This window comes from Elgaria multicarinata, chromosome 4 (assembly GCF_023053635.1).
Source record: "Elgaria multicarinata webbii isolate HBS135686 ecotype San Diego chromosome 4, rElgMul1.1.pri, whole genome shotgun sequence".
In the NCBI taxonomy this organism is placed as follows: domain Eukaryota; kingdom Metazoa; phylum Chordata; class Lepidosauria; order Squamata; family Anguidae; genus Elgaria; species Elgaria multicarinata.
In genome coordinates, this window is record NC_086174.1 from 21,870,796 (window position 1) to 21,888,341 (window position 17,546).

General features: G+C 44.9%; 1 protein-coding gene across 1 annotated transcript in view; it reads left to right on the forward strand.

The window, feature by feature from the left end:
- The window catches only part of FBLN7 (fibulin 7), a 37,020-nt gene that overhangs the window by 6,038 nt on the left and 13,436 nt on the right, over positions 1 to 17,546 (forward strand). Inside the window, exons 3-5 of the mRNA XM_063125544.1 lie at positions 2,419 to 2,589; positions 14,365 to 14,490; positions 15,018 to 15,155. Of these exons, the coding sequence (XP_062981614.1) occupies positions 2,419 to 2,589; positions 14,365 to 14,490; positions 15,018 to 15,155 (435 nt within the window). The remainder of the gene's footprint in view (positions 1 to 2,418; positions 2,590 to 14,364; positions 14,491 to 15,017; positions 15,156 to 17,546) is intronic.

Sequence of the window (17,546 nt, forward strand, 5' to 3'; positions counted from 1 at the left end):
GCATCTTTGGGGACACAGAAATACATCTCCAGAAATGGAGAGAGGTACTTAATGTGTCAATAACTGAAGTCTGTAGAAGCTTTAATTATATGGGTAACGATCTGGCAGGTTCCTTAAAAGGGCTCAATTTGTAGTAGTTTCCAATAAGATTAGGGGCTCGTCCACACAGGCGCTTTGCCCCTGGATTGCTTCGGAGTGGCGGCAGGTGATCTACACGATGCAGCTGCCACTCCGAAGCAATCCAGGGGCAAAGCCACAAAGCTCCGCACTAAAGAAGTCAGGGACTCACTCCAATTTTTTTAGATTGGAGCAAGGCCTCTGCGGAGCCTTGTTTAGAAAAAATAAATAAAATTTAAAGGGCGGGTTGGAATCCCGCCACGGAGGGATGCCACCGTTCCTCCCCCTTTGTTCCCCCCCAGTTAGCTGTAAATGTGATACTTCGCATTTACAGTTAAAGAAACAAAACAAAACAAAAAACACAGTCAGCCCCATTTCCCCCTTAAAAACCCCACTAACCAGAAAAGAGAGGGTGCGGTCTCAGGAACCCCTTGACTGGCCTCGTGGGTGTTGGGTGAGTGAAAGCCCTCAACTGCACTCCTTCCCATTAGGGGTGTGCACGGACCCCCCAATCCGCTTCGTGGCCCGATCCTCTTTGCGCCGCTCCGCCCGTCTCCCGCTCCGCTCCACGGAGTGAGATCCGGTTTCGCCGCCGTCACTATATGGATGGCGGCGGCGCAAGAGAAACCACCCACCCACGCCGCCCCCTTACCTTCCTCCGTCGCGGGATTCAATTGAGGCCCCGGTTGAAGCTGGAAGAGGCCTCGACCTTCACTTCCAGCTTCAACCGGGGCCTCAATTGAAGCCGGCGACGGAGGAAGGTAAGCGTCCCTCCTCCCTGCTCCCTTACCTGGCGCCGCCGCTGCATGGATGCTGGCGCGGGCGGCGCCAGGTAGGCCAGCCCCCCGCCCCAGCCCCCGGCCCAGCCCCCGCCCCCTTACCTTCCTCCGTCGCTGGCTTCAATTGAGGCCCCGGTTGAAGCCGGAAGAGGCCTCGGCCTTCACTTCCGGCTTCAACCGGGGCCTCAATTGAAGCTGGCGACGGAGGAAGGTAAGTGTCCCTCCTCCCTGCTCCTTTACCTGGTGCTGCCGCCGCCGCCGCATAGATGGCAGCACCGGCAGCGCCAGATTAGTCCCCCTCCCCCCCACTTACCTTCAGGCGAAGCTCCGGATTGAGGCGATCCTCTTCGCCTTGATCCGCCAGCCCCCCTGACTCTCTTCGCCTCCGCCTTAAGGGTAGGCGAAGCCCCCCGCTCCGCTCCTGCTTCTCCGGTTCGAGGAGAAGCGGAGCACATCCCTACTTCCCATGTAGACACTGGCAAAGATCATCAATGCAGCTGCACCCTGGATTGCACTGTCAGGCAGAGCATTACCGAAGTCATATAGACCAGGGCTAGGAAGGATTTTGTAGATGCTCAGGTGGCTTGTTGTCAGAAGGATGATGTTTGAGTGAACTCCAATACCTGCGTTTGCATCTCAGTTGCTTCATGGCCCCCGTCTTGACGGCCTTGGGTCTGTGCCCCGAGGCCCTGGACTCCCAAATTGGCGCGCCTTCTCAGCATCTGCTTGAGAAGGAGCGCCAAATCGGAGTTGCCACTGCTGCCGCTGGCAGAATGAAGAGGGGGAGGAACAGGGCAGCTGGTTCTCCTCCCTCTGAGCTCTCTCTGGATGCCCCATTCCTCTCCCCTCCCAGTTTTTTATTTTTAATCTTTAGATGTAAAGATTTGCATCTAAAGATTAAAAATAAAAAATGGGGGGGAGGCTAATGGGGCAGCAAAAGCAAGCTCAGAGGGAGGAGAGCCGGGTGCCCCATTCCAACCCCCTCCCCGGTGCTTGTTCCTGCAGTGGCGGCAGCCTCCCTGCTGCCCCGGTCTTCTCCTCCCACCTCCCACCCCGTTGTTGTTTTTTTAAAAAAAATATCCACAGAGTGGAGCCTGGAGCTCCCTGTCCACACCCTTCCAACACCCCCTTTAATTCCCCCCCTTAAAAAGGCTCCGCAGAGGTACGGAGCTTGGCTTCAGGCTAAAAAAGTCGGGGTAAGTACCCAACTTTTTTTAGCACAGAGCTTTGGGGCTTTGCCCCTGGATTGCTTCAGAGTGGTGGCTGCATCATGTAGATCACCTACTGCCACTCTGAAGCTACCCCAGGGTAAAGTGCCCGTGTAGACAAGCCCATGATAAAGCAAGCAAACATTGACTTCAGTGTGACGTGAATCTAATCATTATTCGACTGTCACCATGCACATAGTCAGTAACCCAGATCATAATACACCAGAATGTTTCGGTGAATCTTTGCCCTAGTTCCTCTGAGAGCAACTAACCGGGTATCTTCTAACTGCTGTGTTATCCAACTCTGCTTGCAGTGTTCTGCCCTGCACGGGATGCCCCACTGAATGGCAAAAGATTTGGCACCAAGAATATGGTGGACCATGAAGTCCATTTCACCTGTGATCCTGGATTTCAGCTCATCGGTTCCAGTTCTCAAATGTGTCAGCCAAACGGCAGCTGGTCTGGGGAGGTTCCCCAGTGCAAAGGTACTTTGCCCTTTTATTCCCTTAGCCAAGGCATAGATGCTTTCCATCCAGTTTTCAGACAAGACTGCGCATGATATGGTTTGAGGAATACCACCGAAGCAGCCATGCTTATGAAAACCCTTATTCCTGATTAATGTGCAAGATTGGGGCCGGATCTACACTACTGCTTTAAAGCGCTTTATAACAGTTATAAAGCGCTTTAACTGCTTTAAAGCGCTATAAAACTGTTATAAAGCTCTTTAAAGCAATAGTGTAGATCCAGCCTGGGACTAAACTAGACATTCTTCAATTGTGCAAATGCAATTAATGTTTACATTTTTGTTACATGAATAGCAGCCATGGGAAATGGTCTTGGGACCATTGTTGTGAGGAGGGGGAGTTTTCATCATAGAAAAAAGGTGAGTAAGGGGGCGGGGACATAGAATCATAGAATAGCAGAGTTGGAAGGGGCCTACAAGGCCATCGAGTCCAACCCCCTGCTCAATGCAGGAATCCACCCTAAAGCATCCCTGACAGATGCTTGTCCAGCTGCCTCTTGAATGACTCTAGTGTGGGAGAGCCCACAACCTCCCTAGGTAACTGGTTCCATTATCGTACTGCTCTAACAGTCAGGAAGTTTTTCCTGATGTCCAGCTGGAATCTGGCTTCCTTTAACTTGAACCTGTTATTTCGTGTCCTGCACTCTGGGAGGATCGAGAAGAGATCCTGGCCCTCCTCTGTGTGACAACCTTTTAAGTATTTGAAGAGTGCTATCATGTCGCCCCTCAATCTTCTCTTCTCCAGGCTAAACATGCCCAGTTCTTTCAGTCTCTCTTCATAGGGCTTTGTTTCCAGACCCCTGATCATCCTGGTTGCCCTCCTCTGAACACGCTCCAGCTTGTCTGCGTCCTTCTTGAATTGTGGAGCCCAGAACTGGATGCAATACTCTAGCTGAGGCCTAACCAGGGCTGAATAGAGAGGAACCAGTACCTCACATGATTTGGAAGCTATACTTCTATTAATGCAGCCCAAAATAGCATTGGCCTGTCTTGCAGCCATATCACACTGTTGGCTCGTATTCAGCTTGCAGGTACAACAATTCCAAGATCCTTCTCGTTTGTAGTATTGCTGAGCCAAGTATCCCCCATCTTGTAACTGTGCATTTGATTTCTATTTCCTAAATGTAGAATTTGGCATTTATCCCTATTAAATTTCATCCTGTTGTTTTCAGCCCAGCACTCCAGCCTATCAAGATCACTTTGAAGTTTGTTTCTGTCTTCCAGGGTATTAGCTTTCCCACCCAATTTTGTGTCATCTGCAAATTTGATAAGCGTTCCCTGCACCTTCTCGTCCAAATCATTAATAAAAATGTTGAAGAGCACTGGGCCCAGGACTGAGCCCTGCGGTACCCCACTCGTTGCCTCTCCCCAGTTTGAGAAGGTTCCATTGATAAGTATTCTTTGAGTCCAATTCTGTAGCCAACTGTGAATCCACCTAATAGTTGTTCCATCTAGGCCACTTTTAGTTAGTTTGTTAATCAGAATATCATGGGGCACTTTGTCAAATGCTTTGCTGAAGTCAAGATATATGATGTCCACAGCATTCCCACAGTCCACAAGGGAGGTTACCTTATCAAAAAATGAGATCAAATTTGTCTGACAGGACTTGTTCTTGACGAATCCATGTTGGCTTCTAGTGATCACCGCATTGATTTCAAGGTGTTTACAGATTGACTTCTTTATAATCTGCTCCAGAATTTTCCCAGGGATGGATGTCAGACTGACTGGTCTGTAGTTCCCAGGTTCCTCCTTTTTGCCCTTTTTGAAGATAGGGACAACGTTAGCCCTCCTCCAGTCATCTGGCATCTCACCCGTCTTCCATGATTTTGCAAAGATAATAGACAAAAGTTCTGAGAGTTTTTCCGCTAGCTCCTTCATTACTCTAGGATGAAGTTCATCAGGCCCTGGAGATTTGAACTCATTAAGGAAATTAGGTGTTCTTTGACCATTTGTTTATCAATCTCAAACTGTAATCCTGCTCCCTCAACTTCTGCTTCACTTTTTCCAGGGGGGTCATAGACCCACTTTTGGGAGAAGACTGAGGCAAAGTAGGAATTGAGCACTTCAGCCTTTTCTTTGTTGTCTGTTATCAATTTGCCATCCTCATTAAGCAGTTGAACCTGCTTAATGATAGAGGTGTATAAAATTACACCTGATGTCGAGAAGGTGGATAATGCTAGAACCCGGGGCCAGCCCATGAAACTGAGTGCAAAGTGATGCAGGGAAGAAAGAAAGTATTTCTTCACAAAGTGCATGGCTATGGATTTGAAAGGGGATTAGACAAATTTATGGAAGTTTAAGGCTAACAATTGGCTTTTGTAAATTTTATTTATTTATTTATTTCATTTCTATACCGCCCAATAGCCAAAGCTCTCTGGGCGGGTCACAAAAATTAAAACCGTGAAGAGTATAATAAAACAACCAACAATTTAAAAACACAAATACAAAATACAATATTAAAAGCACGACCAGGATAAAACCACACAGCAAAAATTGTTATAGGTTAAAATATGAAATTAAAACAGCAGAGTTTAAATTTAAGTTAAGTTAGGTGTTAAAATACTGAGAAAATAAAAAGGTCTTCAGCTGGCAATGAAAGGAAAACAATGTAGGTGCCAAGCGAACCTCTCTGGGGAGCTCGTTCCACAGCCGGGGTGTCACAGCAGAGAAAGCCCTCCTCCTAGTAGCCACCTGCCTCACTTCCTTCGGCAGGGGCTCGCGTTAAAATGAGGCTTTTAACCCACACCCTTAACAAAGCTTCTACTTCTGGATTCTTTGGGTGATTAAGGTCGGCTCCTTTACACATGTTTTTTTTTCAGGGGTGTGTGTGTCTTTCTCTGCCTTTCTATATATTGCATTATATAACAACTTAGGCCATGGCTAGACCTACCGGGTCTAATGTGATGGATGAGGGAGGATCTCACGATATGGTTATTGCGAGATCTCCCCCTTTGTCTACACATGGCGTGCGACATCCTAGGAGGAACAGGACGTTGCGTCCGCCATTTTGTTTTTTGTTTTTTAAAGAGCACTTGTGCATGAAAGGTAGTTTGTTTGTTTTTTAAACTATTTCCCCGCTTCCCCACCCCACCATCCTCAAGAGCTCTGTGCCTGGCTCTTCGCGACACCGGGCCACACGTTCCGCAGTCTCGGGATGATCCCAACACCATGGAAAAAGCGCAACAGAACTGTAGGGCAATATCCTGGGGAAAGGGAGGGATCTTCCCTCCCTGCTCCTGGGATGCCCTGTGCGTCATGTGGATACACAGGGACGATCCCGGGGTGATCCCCGTGATATCATCCCGTCTGTCTATGCCCTTAGTGACACCCTAGTATAGCAAAATTGTGCAAATACAGTAGGTTTAATGCTACCTTTCAGAAATATACCAGACTTCCCTCGTTAGAGAAAAAAAATGCTAAAATGATGGCAATACACAGGAGAGGCCCTGGAGGAGGATGACGTCATGTAAAGGACCTGCAAACTACCATAAGTGAGGAATCACAAGCACACATAAAAGCATTGTTTACAAAGGCTCAATAGCTATTAGTCCTGATGGCTACATGTTACCTCCAGGATTAGAGGTAGTATATTGGGGAATACAAGCAGGAGGGTGCTATTATGCTCCTGTTGTGCTTGTGGGCTTCCCTAGGCATCCAGTTGGTCAATGTGGGAACAGAATGCAGGTAGGCCTTTGGTCAGATGATGATGATGATTTATATTATTTAAAACATTTCTTGGCTGCCTTTCAGTGCAGGAGCTCTCCCAAGGCAGCTTACAGCAATAAAATACATAAAAACAGTTGAAAACATTAAAAGCAATGCAAACATACACAGTAAAATAGCAGTTAAAATAATAAAAGCTAACAATAAAATCATCAAGAACAACAAAGGCCATAGCAGCAAAACAGTACTCATCATAAGAAGGCCATCATAAAATAAAACATTTTGAAGGCCTTAAAAGCCTTCTTAAAAGGATGGTGCATGGTGGACCTCCGATGGGAGTTTGTTCCACAGGTGTAGGGCCATTGCTGAGGAGGCCTTCTCCCAGGTGGACGCCCACCTAATTTCTCTCACTGGTGGGCAGATGCAGTCCTTCAAATAACTTGGTCCCAAACCGTGGCTCTTCTTATGTTCTTAACTCTTCTGTACTTCTGTTCTTAAAAATGGAATAAATAAATAAATAAATAACTGCCACAGGCCTAACAAAAAATATATATTTCGGGGAAGCTCCCGTTGGTACCAATGGAAGCTTCCCATAAAATGCAAGTGGCAACTTCAGAAAAGCCATTTTTTGTCATATTGTCAAGATAGTACGGTCTAGATTGAATTTAGGGATTCTGATGAACACTTGGAAGGATGTATGGCTTAGGAATTTGTGGCTCTTCTCCCAAATACTTTTAAGATATCACTAATGGCATGAAATCAAGAAAAGTCGATAGAGATAATTTATTTATTTATTTATTTATTACATTTTTATACCGCCCAATAGCTGAAGCTCTCTGGGCGGTTCACAAAAATTAAAACCACAGTAAAACACCCAACAGGTTAAATTTATCTGTGAACAGACTTCCCATCACCCTTTTGTTCTACCTGAAGAAGTAAAAGGGTGATTTTTTTTTTTTTTAAAAAAACGCGCTTATTGGTGCCATGGTGATCCCAATCCATGTAATTTGAACCAGAGCGGTAGTCATTCTAAGTTCATTAATTTTGACTTAAATATAGTTTTGTGTACGGACCATAAGAGTTTTATGCTCTGAATATTGCTGATCATTCTGATTCCATGTGACTGTTATTCATTGTGATTAGATCCAAGCATAAATCAAATCCTTTAATAGATAATTTATTTGTAATAACAGATGCCAGCCTCTAAAAAAGTGACTGGCATGGCCCAAAGATCATAATTACTCTAATGTGCTTATTTGCAAACGTGCCTTTCTGCCAAGATGTGGTTTATCCGGATTGGCAAACAAGAAAATTATACATAATTGCCCCTATTAAAAATTATTTACTGGGCAGAAGAGTGTTCTGTGATGATGAACAGGCATTTGAATTAACACACACAGTTCACATTCCAGGAGAGATGCTTTATTTGCCAGTAGCCACAAGAAGACAAGCATGCTGTGGCATTGGCATGCTTTTTGGGGCCAACTCGCCGACAATGCCCTGCTCTGAGAAAGGGTCCCTTCCTCAGAGTGAGGCATGGGTGCTCCAGTGAGCACTGCAGGAGAGCTGCCAGCTCCTTTTGTGTAGTGGCAAATAGTGTTGAAATTTAATATTTGCCACAGCAGCAGCAAATGCAGCGGTGCTACGTGTGTGGTGGCGGGACAGTGATGGTAGCATGAATTTATCGGAGCTCTCTGGGCGGTTCACAATACAGCAGCTGACAGATGAGGGCACGATTCATTGCCCCCATCAGCTTCTGAACCATGTGGCTCCACCTGGCTCAGATTAGCAGCACCACTGCCGCTCCCATACGCCCACTGCCATCACTGCTGTGTCCCCACCCCTGTCTCCATTCCTCACTCTGCTGCTTCTGCCGCCATTGCTGTTGCCTCCACCTCCAGAGGACAGGGTGTCTGAAGAGCCACGTTGGCTGCTCTAGCTGGTGCAGCTCTTAGAGACATGGCCACAGCCAGGTCCAAATGCTTGGTTCTGAGGGGGTCCATCCTCAGAGCCAGGCACTTAGGACAGATGTCCCAGGAGACGGCAGGCAGAACGGTCCACTGGTATATCTGGGCAGTTCCTCCGATTTATCTTTCATGCCAACAGTGTATCTCAGGTTTCATAGAATCATAGAATAGTAGAGTTGGAAGGGGCTTCTCCCAGGCATTTAACAGCATATGTTGAGTTTTAACTGATTCAGAATGGATATTGTCTAATCTGTTTTTATGCTTTTTATGGTTTTAAATTTTGTATATCGATTTTAATGTTCAGCTTTTTAATCTTTGTAAACCACCCAGAGAGCTTCGGCTCTGGGGCATCATCATCATCATCATCATAGGCCATTGAGTCCATTGAGCTCAATGCAAAATCTCCATTAAAGCATACCTGAGAGATGGCTGTCCAGCTACATCTTGAATGCCTCTAGTGTGGGAGAGCCCACTACCTCCCTAGGTTATTGGTTCAATTGTCGTACTGCTCTAACAAACAGGAAGCTTTTCCTGATGTCCAGGCGGAATCTGGATTCCTATAACTTGATCCCATTATTCCATGTCCTGCACGCTGGGATGATTGAGAAGAGATCCTGGCCTTCCTCTGAGTGATAGTATCAGAGGCAGTAGGCCTGTTGTTTTACCAGGGTAGAGGGGCTTCCATCAAATTCTCTAGCCCCTCAGCTGGTGTAATTCGGAAAATCAGTTGGCCTAATGCAGCAATTCAAATGATCAAGGGGCTGGAACTACTCCCCTGTAAGGAAAGATTGCAATGTGTGAGATTGTTTAGCTCAGAAAAAGGCGAGTAAACCTGAGAGAGGAGTACAAAATTCTACAATGGTGTGGAAAGGGAGGCATTTTTGTCTCTTTTTCATAATACTAGAACCCAGGGTCATACCAAGTAGCTGAATGATGACAGATTTAAAACACATTAAAGGAAGTACTTCTTCACATGGCCTGCATAAGTTAAACTATGGAATTCGCTACCACAAGATGTAGTGATAGCCACCAATTTGGATGGCTTTAAAAGGGGGTTGGATAAATTCCTGGAGGAGAAGGCTATCCATGGCTACTGGTCCTGATGGCTATGTGCTACGTATCAGAGGCAGTACGCGTATATACACCAGTTGCTGGGGAGCATGGGCAGGAGAGTGCTGTGGCACTCATGCCCTGCTTGTGGGTAGCTGGTTGGCCGCTATGTCAACAGAATGCTTAGACTAGATAGACCCTTGGTCTGATCCACCATGATAATTGTTATGTTCTTAATTCAAGTATAGGACTCTACCCTAAAAGGTGTGTAGCTACATCAAAAGTTGCAGGCGGATGACTTACAATAGCCATGAGCTACAAAAGTGACAAATGATTACGGGTGCAGAAATTGACACAGCTAATCCTTTCCCTTTGAAATGGCTTGATAATTTTATTATAACTCTGCTTTTGCCAAAAATGTGAGAACTGTGCTCATACCAGATATTAATGAATGATTAATTAAATCTTGGAGCACTGGTTATTTAATAATATTTGCTCAATGTAGACTCTCCAAAAACGCTTGTTAATTTTGGAACAACTGGCATAAAAATTGTACATTGAACAGTATTTTTTCATCAATTTAATCTGCATTTATCTCTAAATTATATTTTCCCTGTCTTTTGTTTAATAAAATGTAATTAAGGGAGGAAATTATTAATTGCTATAAGCTATGCAAATTGCCCTCTAGCTTACTTAGAGTTGCCACATTTTTTCTGACCTTGCACCTCTGCTTTCAACAAGAGCTTGAAATCGGTGATGCTTTTCCCATCACTTGACTCCATGCCAGAAAATTCATAACTTGTTAAATTTCTTTCACTCAGATGAGGAGCAGAGGTAGGACAAGAATATATATATATATTATTAAAAATGCTCTTTGAAACACACAAAATCCTACAGTTTTGCTATTAAATTGTAAAACTGTAGATTATACTGTTTTCCCCAGTTACATCAGTGCTATGAGGAAATTCAGATGAAGTCACACAGTTAAGAATGTGAAGTTTTAGAAATCAGAGCTATGTGAAACGATTTGCAAAGGAAGGAATATATATATATATATATGCATAATGCATATATTATTAATTAGTTAATCTTCATTGTATATAATAAAGGTAGGAAGGTAGAAATAACTGGTGTTTCTTTTTTAAAAAAATCCCTCTACTTCCCCGGTCACTGAGGTCATTTGAGGGCCTTCTCCTGGTGGTTCCACCTAGATCCATCCTCCGATTGGAATCCACCAGGGGAAGAGCCTTCAGCGTGGTGGCTCCCCTCCTGTGGAATTACCTGCCTCTGGAGGTCAGGCAGGCGTCAACTTTGTATTCCTTTCGGCGCCTCCTGAAAACATCTTTATTCCAAGAAGACTTTCTTTAACATGCAGCCTTGGATTTCTGTTTTTGCTTCTTTTACATTTTGTTTTAACTGTTTTATTCTGTTTTTACTTTCATTTTACCTTGTACACCGCTCCGAAATTTTTCAATGGCGAGCAGTATATAAATATTCTAAATAATAACAACAACAACATACATACATACATACATATGCACACACATACATACATACACACACACACACATACATACGCACACACATACATACATGCAAACACACACATACACACACATAGTATCCCACACTGCAACATTTTGTTGCAGCAGGACCCACTTGTTTCCTCTTAAGAGATTGCTCCTTCCTCGTGCATTGCCATTTGGTGGAGAATTCTTCATCTCAAGCATTGGATTGAATTGAAGTATGTATCCATCTCTCTCTCCCTCTCTCTCTCTCTCATACACACAATACATTGGCATCCATTTTCCTGACTCTTAAAAAAAAAAAAAGGAAGTTAACTGGATGCATAAATCCCTGCCCTTGTCTGTATGGTTTAAATTTTCACACGCTCCTCCTTAGGGCACTTAGACCATTCAGGCCTCAGCACATTGACAGCGCTGTTTGTTTAAGCGAATTCCCTCCTCATTGTGTGAAATGCTAATGAGCCATTGAGCCACTGTCTGAGCCTCAGCAAGGACAGAGGACTGCAGCTCTCCATTGTGGCCAAGAAGATGGAAGTTTAGTCTCTCAAAGAGATTATGACGCACTGTATTAGCCAGATAGTCTAGAATCAAGTGAGTGGCAGGAATAAGGACAGTGATCCATATAATCTACATAGATTCTCCCTTCCCCCCCCCCCCTCATTCTCTAACACGGGGTTGACAGCTGGCTTCTGCACAAGGACGAAACACACACACCCTGCATTTTTTCCTCTTTCGAACACCTGGGCAGTGACTTTTGCTTGCATTACAAACCTCTTACCATTGCCTAGGCCAGGTGTCGCTGAGGTCCAGTGCACACACTCACTGCAAGAAGCCAGATGGGAATCTCAGCTCAGTGGGAAGTTCAAGGACATTGGTGGGTGGGTGTGCGCGACAGATACAACCCCTTGGCTGCTTGTTCAATAACTTCATGGTCTGGTGACCCCTGATTATTTAGAATATTCTATTGATGATGAACAGGAGGACTTGGCTTTGCATCCCACACGGCATTCACGGCCCGTTTCTTCAAGGAATTTCACCACACTCATTGTGTCGACACATCGTAAGCTTGGGAGAGGTGAAAGGGGGCTTTAGGTGAATAGGAATTTTGGGACAATCTGGCCCAGTTCTTGCAGAGAAAGGAATTCTGTGGGACCGCTTCTCTTGCCTTCAAGAAATAAAAGTGGACTTTTCAAAATTCAGGGGAAACTGCTAAGCCAGCCTTCCTCAACCTGGGGTGCTCCAGATGTGTTGGACTACAACTCCCAGAATGCCCCAGCCAGCTGGCTGGGGCATTCTGGGAGATGCAGTCCAACACATCTGGAGCGCCCCAGGTTGAGGAAGGCTGTAACTAAGCCCTTACGTCAGCTTTCAACATGCCAAACATATTGCTGGTATCTGTTTTTATTTTGGTGATATGCCTGCCTCCCCATATGTGGGGGAGCAGGTGAAGTAGGCAGACTAATTGAGCCAGGGTGAGAGAAGACATCTCCACACCTTACAGAGCAGTTGTGCTTACCATGGGTTACACGTGTTAGAATTTCCAGGAACAAATATGTAGGCTTCTGACACTCTTTCAAATAGAGGATTGTCTTCTGTAAAAGAGGACACATGGCCACCATACTGGCATAGCACATTTTTCTGTAAGTGAAACCATACACAAGACTGTGCAGTCTGGAGTCTAAAATTATCTTAGTGCACCCCTGTGTGCTTCTGAGACACCCTGTCCCCGTCCCCAGTTCTGAGATCATGAGGAAGGCTGGAATTTATCACATTTGCCCAAGAAGGGTGGTGGGATATTCACCATGCTGAGCCAGCAAGTGGAATTGTGGTTCCCTTCTACATGCCTCTTGGTCATTCATGGTTCATGTGTTGTTAAAGCATACCTGCAGCAAAAGAGATTGCCTGCTTTCGTTCCACACACAGGAACTAACTGGTCTGGCTGGTCGGGCAGTGGCATCTTCAACACTGACAATGGGGAAAGGTCTAACACACCCAAGTGCAATATGTTAGTTAAGGGGCTGCAGGATGGGTTGTATGTCACACACAGCTTTGTCCTCTAAGAGAAGATAATGGCCAGGGAGCTCAGGAGGAATAGCCAGGGCTGCCCTCCAGCATCTGCTGCCTGAGGCAACTGCCTCACTCTGCCTAAGGATAGGAGCGGCCCTGATCAAACCCAATGGAAAGACCCTAGCATCATTTCACAGCAGTGTCCAGTGCTTAGATTTTTAATGGCCTTTCATGGGCAGGGATAACCTAGCCACAGTAGTGCATGCATTGGTAACTTCCAAATTAGACTACTGCAATGCACTCTACATGGGGCTGCCCATGAAGATGACTTGGAAGTTGCAGCTAGTGCTAAATGCAGCTGCTAGACTGCTGACCGGTACATCTCACAGAGACCATATAACACCGGTCTTAAAGGAATTGCACTGGCTGCCAATATGCTTCCGGTCAGAATTCAAGGTGTTTGATAATAATAATAATAATAATAATAATAATAATAATAATAATAATAATAATAATAATAATATATTTCTTACCCATTTCTCCATCTTGATTGAGGAGGGGAACAACAGCAAATATAAAATACATAAAAGTGAATTAAAACATAATATACATTGTTAAAACATCCTATACACATTCTAAAAACTTCCTAAAATTCCACTGGATAGGCCTGCAGGAACAGGTTGGTCTTTATAGCTTTCTTGAATGCTAATAAACTGTTAAGTTGACGAGTCTCCTCCGGCAGACCATTCCACAGCCTGGAAGCAGCAAAAGAGAAGGTCCTAACTTTGACTGACTGAAGTAGATTCTTCCCAGAGGACCTGAGTGTGCGGGGTGGTTTATATGGGAGAAAGCAATCCTGCAGGTAGCCTCGACCCAAATCATGTAGGGCTTTAAAGATGATAAACTTTAAAGCCCTAAACGGCTTGGAACCTCGATACTTGAGGGAGCGCTTCTCCCTATGTATGCTGGCCCAAGACTTGAGATCTGTTGGAGGAGCCCTCCCCTGCATCCCACCAACGCAGGTCATATGCTATGGTGGGACATGGGAGAGGGCTTTCTCTGTGGTGGCACCCTGGCTGTGGAATGCCCCTCCCCTTGGAGGCCTGACTGTCACCGGCACTGGCTTCATTCCGGTGCCAGCATACATAGGGAGAAGCCTCTGATAGCTAAATTCACCAAGCCTGCACATAATTTTACTTGATTTAATTGGTTTTACTGTTTCTAAATTCTATGCTGGTTTTAGCTTATTAATGGTTTAATTTGTTTTTAGCTGTGTATATTTATTGTTTTATATTGTTTGTATGATTTTATCTGTACGCTGCCCTGAGATACTTGTGATATAGGGCGGGATACAAATGTTCTAATAAAATAAATAAATACAGGAGATTGTCTTCTCCAGGCAAGATTCTATAGCGTTTTGTGGAGGAAATTGAGTAATCTATGTGGAGGTCATAGATTACTTCCCCCACCCCCGCCGCCCAAATCAAGCTCATTAATGTTATAATTTTATTTGCTTTTTCTTAGATATCAGTCAATGCACAAGTTATGTATGCCAAAATGGGGGATCGTGTGTGGACGGAGGTGACCACTACAAATGCATTTGTCCACAGGAGTGGACTGGACCTAACTGCCAGTATCAAACCCAGACAGGTATGTATGATGCTGAAGAGTGGAAGAAGATGGGAATGAGGAATACAGTATGTAACCCTAAACAGGAGACTGAGAGACTGGGGGGTGAGGAGGGGGAGAGACCCTGGAACTGCCCTCTTCCCTCCAGGTCTGAGGGGATGAGCTAGAAGCCTCTGGTGTGCAGCAAACCAATAGCTGCACACCAATAGCTGCTATACCCAGCTATTTGCTCAGGCAATAATTTGCCACGTTTGGAGACCAAACAGCAAACTGTGGTTTGCTGCAAACCAGAAGCTGGGGAGGAAGGGACACGTGGTCCCGAGGCTTGTCCCATCTGAATGTAAACATTTTCACCCAAATGTTTTGGAGGGGAAAAAGAGCCCTTTGCATAAATATTGGAATACTTACAATAAAAAGAAGGACGGAATGGGAAATTGTATAAATGGAGATGCTTCAGGAGGAAAAGGAGCAATAAGGAAGTATAGAAAAGATATAACCCCGCAGTGTCATATGTTTCGGAGACAATTTCTTCCCTCCCTGTCTTTTAGTACCACCAGCATGGAGTGTAACAAATGATCCGGCATTCAGTCGTAAGCCACGCTGTGCCAAATTCGACAGAATGCAACACTGCAGCTGTGAAGCAGGCTTCCATATGAGTGGCACAACAGAAAACAGCATCTGTCAGGGTAAAAGATTACTTGAATGATACATCTGAAGGGTCAACACTATTGCTTCCAGTTAAACTTAAAGCTGTGTCTAAGGGCTTCTGTACACAAGGATTTTATCTTGAAATTGGTTACACATGGAAGTTTGCAGGTCCTATTATTATTATTATTATTATTATTATTATTATTATTATTATTATTAATTTCTTACCCGCCTCTTCCTTTGGATTGAGGTGGGGAAAATTAAAGACAACAATACAATACATAATGTTATATTGTTTACATGATGTTGGGTTTACATGATATTGTCAACCTCCAGGGCCTCTCCTGTGCTATGTGACCATTTCCGCAGCTTTATTAGTAAAAGGGATAATGAGCTATTTTAAAATGGCGACTTGAAAATCTCCATGTAATGATAGAGTGTGCTATAACAGCAGCTATACTGCAGCACCACCTAGTGGCTGTATAATTAAACATATAGAACTTGCAGCTCAAGGAAATCCCTCGGGGGGGGGGAGATGCATGTAAAGGGACGATCTTAATCCCACAAAGAATCCAGAACCAGAAGCCCCAGTAAAGTTGCAGGATATAAAACCTGGTGTAGAGAAGCCCTAAGCTGCAAAATATGGTGTTAGTGATGTAGCGAAGCCAGGGCTTGCAGAGACATAGTACCGGCACTTTTGTATCAGCAGGGACACTGACTTCACCTACCACCCCCACTTCAGAATTCCTTGTCCTCTCTGAGTTTAGCGGCAATTCTCACACTAGCTGTCGGGGGTAGGGTGGAATGAATTTTCTCAACAACAATACATTGCTTCCTATTGTAAGGAAAAGTATTTTAAGTGGCTTCCTCTTTTACAAAAATCCTGCTCATGGTGGAGATGAAGACTGCTAGAACTGGTTGTCGATATATATCAACACAGCTGCCTGAATTTTTGAACTATCTGTGGGGGCCTGGCTATGGGGCATACCGTGATGAGTGCCTACACTTCAAAATGTATAACTACACCACTGGAATTGCAACCAACAGGATTCCTGGGAAAGGTGGTTTGCAAAGAAGGATACACATGCAATGGTGAAGCAGAAGCTTTAATATTATGGTTATTTATCCCATGATTGTTGTCTGAAGATAGTAAACTCTGGCCCTTTCTACACCTAAGGCTTATCCCAGGAAAATGGAGGGATTATCCCTGCCTGCTCCCGGGATCCCCTGTGTGTCATTCAGATGAACAGGGATGATCCTGGGACGATCACGGGGGGGGGGGGGGGGAAGGCAGGTGAAGAAATAACGGGCTCAAGTTAAAGGAAGCCAGATTCCGGCTGGACATCAGGAAAAACTTCCTGACTGTTAGAGCAGTGCGACAGTGGAATCAGCTACCTAGGGAGGTTGTGGGCTCTCCCACACTAGAGGCATTCAAGAGGCAGCTGGACAACCATCTGTCAGGGATGCTTTAGGGTGGATTCCTGCATTGAGCAGGGGGTTGGACTCGATGGCCTTGTAGGCCCCTTCCAACTCTGCTATTCTATGATTCTATGATTCTATGAAACGGCCTCCGTCGTGCAAATAAGAAATTCAGAGCATTTCAATGCCACTGCGCAGATGGCCTTGGGTCATTCACAGGTCACAGTGTTTTCTGAAGTTGTGAACTCCAGTCATCAGAGATAACAATCCTGCTGTAATTTACACTATCTGCTTAGCCTCATTTCAAAAAGATCTGAGAGTCCATAATCGTGTCAGAAGTTGTTTGCTCTTTTTCATCTTGGTACTACATCTTACTCTGTGAACGTATAAACCCATGTGACGTTGAAGCGAGTTCAGAAATTGCTACCCTCCTTGCCCCAGATCAATGATCATGTAAACAGAGTCAGATAAGAGAAAGTACTTCTTCACTCACAGTTAAACTATGGGATTTACTACCACGAGATATAGCGATGTCCACCAAGTTGGATGGCTTTAAAAGGGGATTAGAACAATTCATGGAGGATGAGGCTATCAATATCCTGACAGCTAAGTGTGACCGCCAGTTGCAGAGGCAGTAAGCCTATGTTCCCTAGTTGCTGGGGAACATGGATGGGAGGGTGCTGTTGTGCTCGTGTCCTGCTTGTGGGTTTCCCATGGGCAGCTGGTTGGCCACTGTGTGAACAGAATGCTGGACTAGATGGACCCTTGGCTCTTCTTATGTTCTTACGTTAGCCTGAGAAAAAATGTATCTTGAAGTAAAAGGGCATTTGGACTACAGATGAGGAAACATCACTCAGTTTTGGTCTGGAAATAGTCAGAGTCTACTTGGTTATTTTGCCAGAAGTCCAATGAAAAATAAACCTGGTTAAAACTCACATCTGGATTGAAGCCTCCTCACTAAGCCGAAGCCTGGCAGGTTGATGTCAGTAAGTATTTTATCCTCAGCCCAC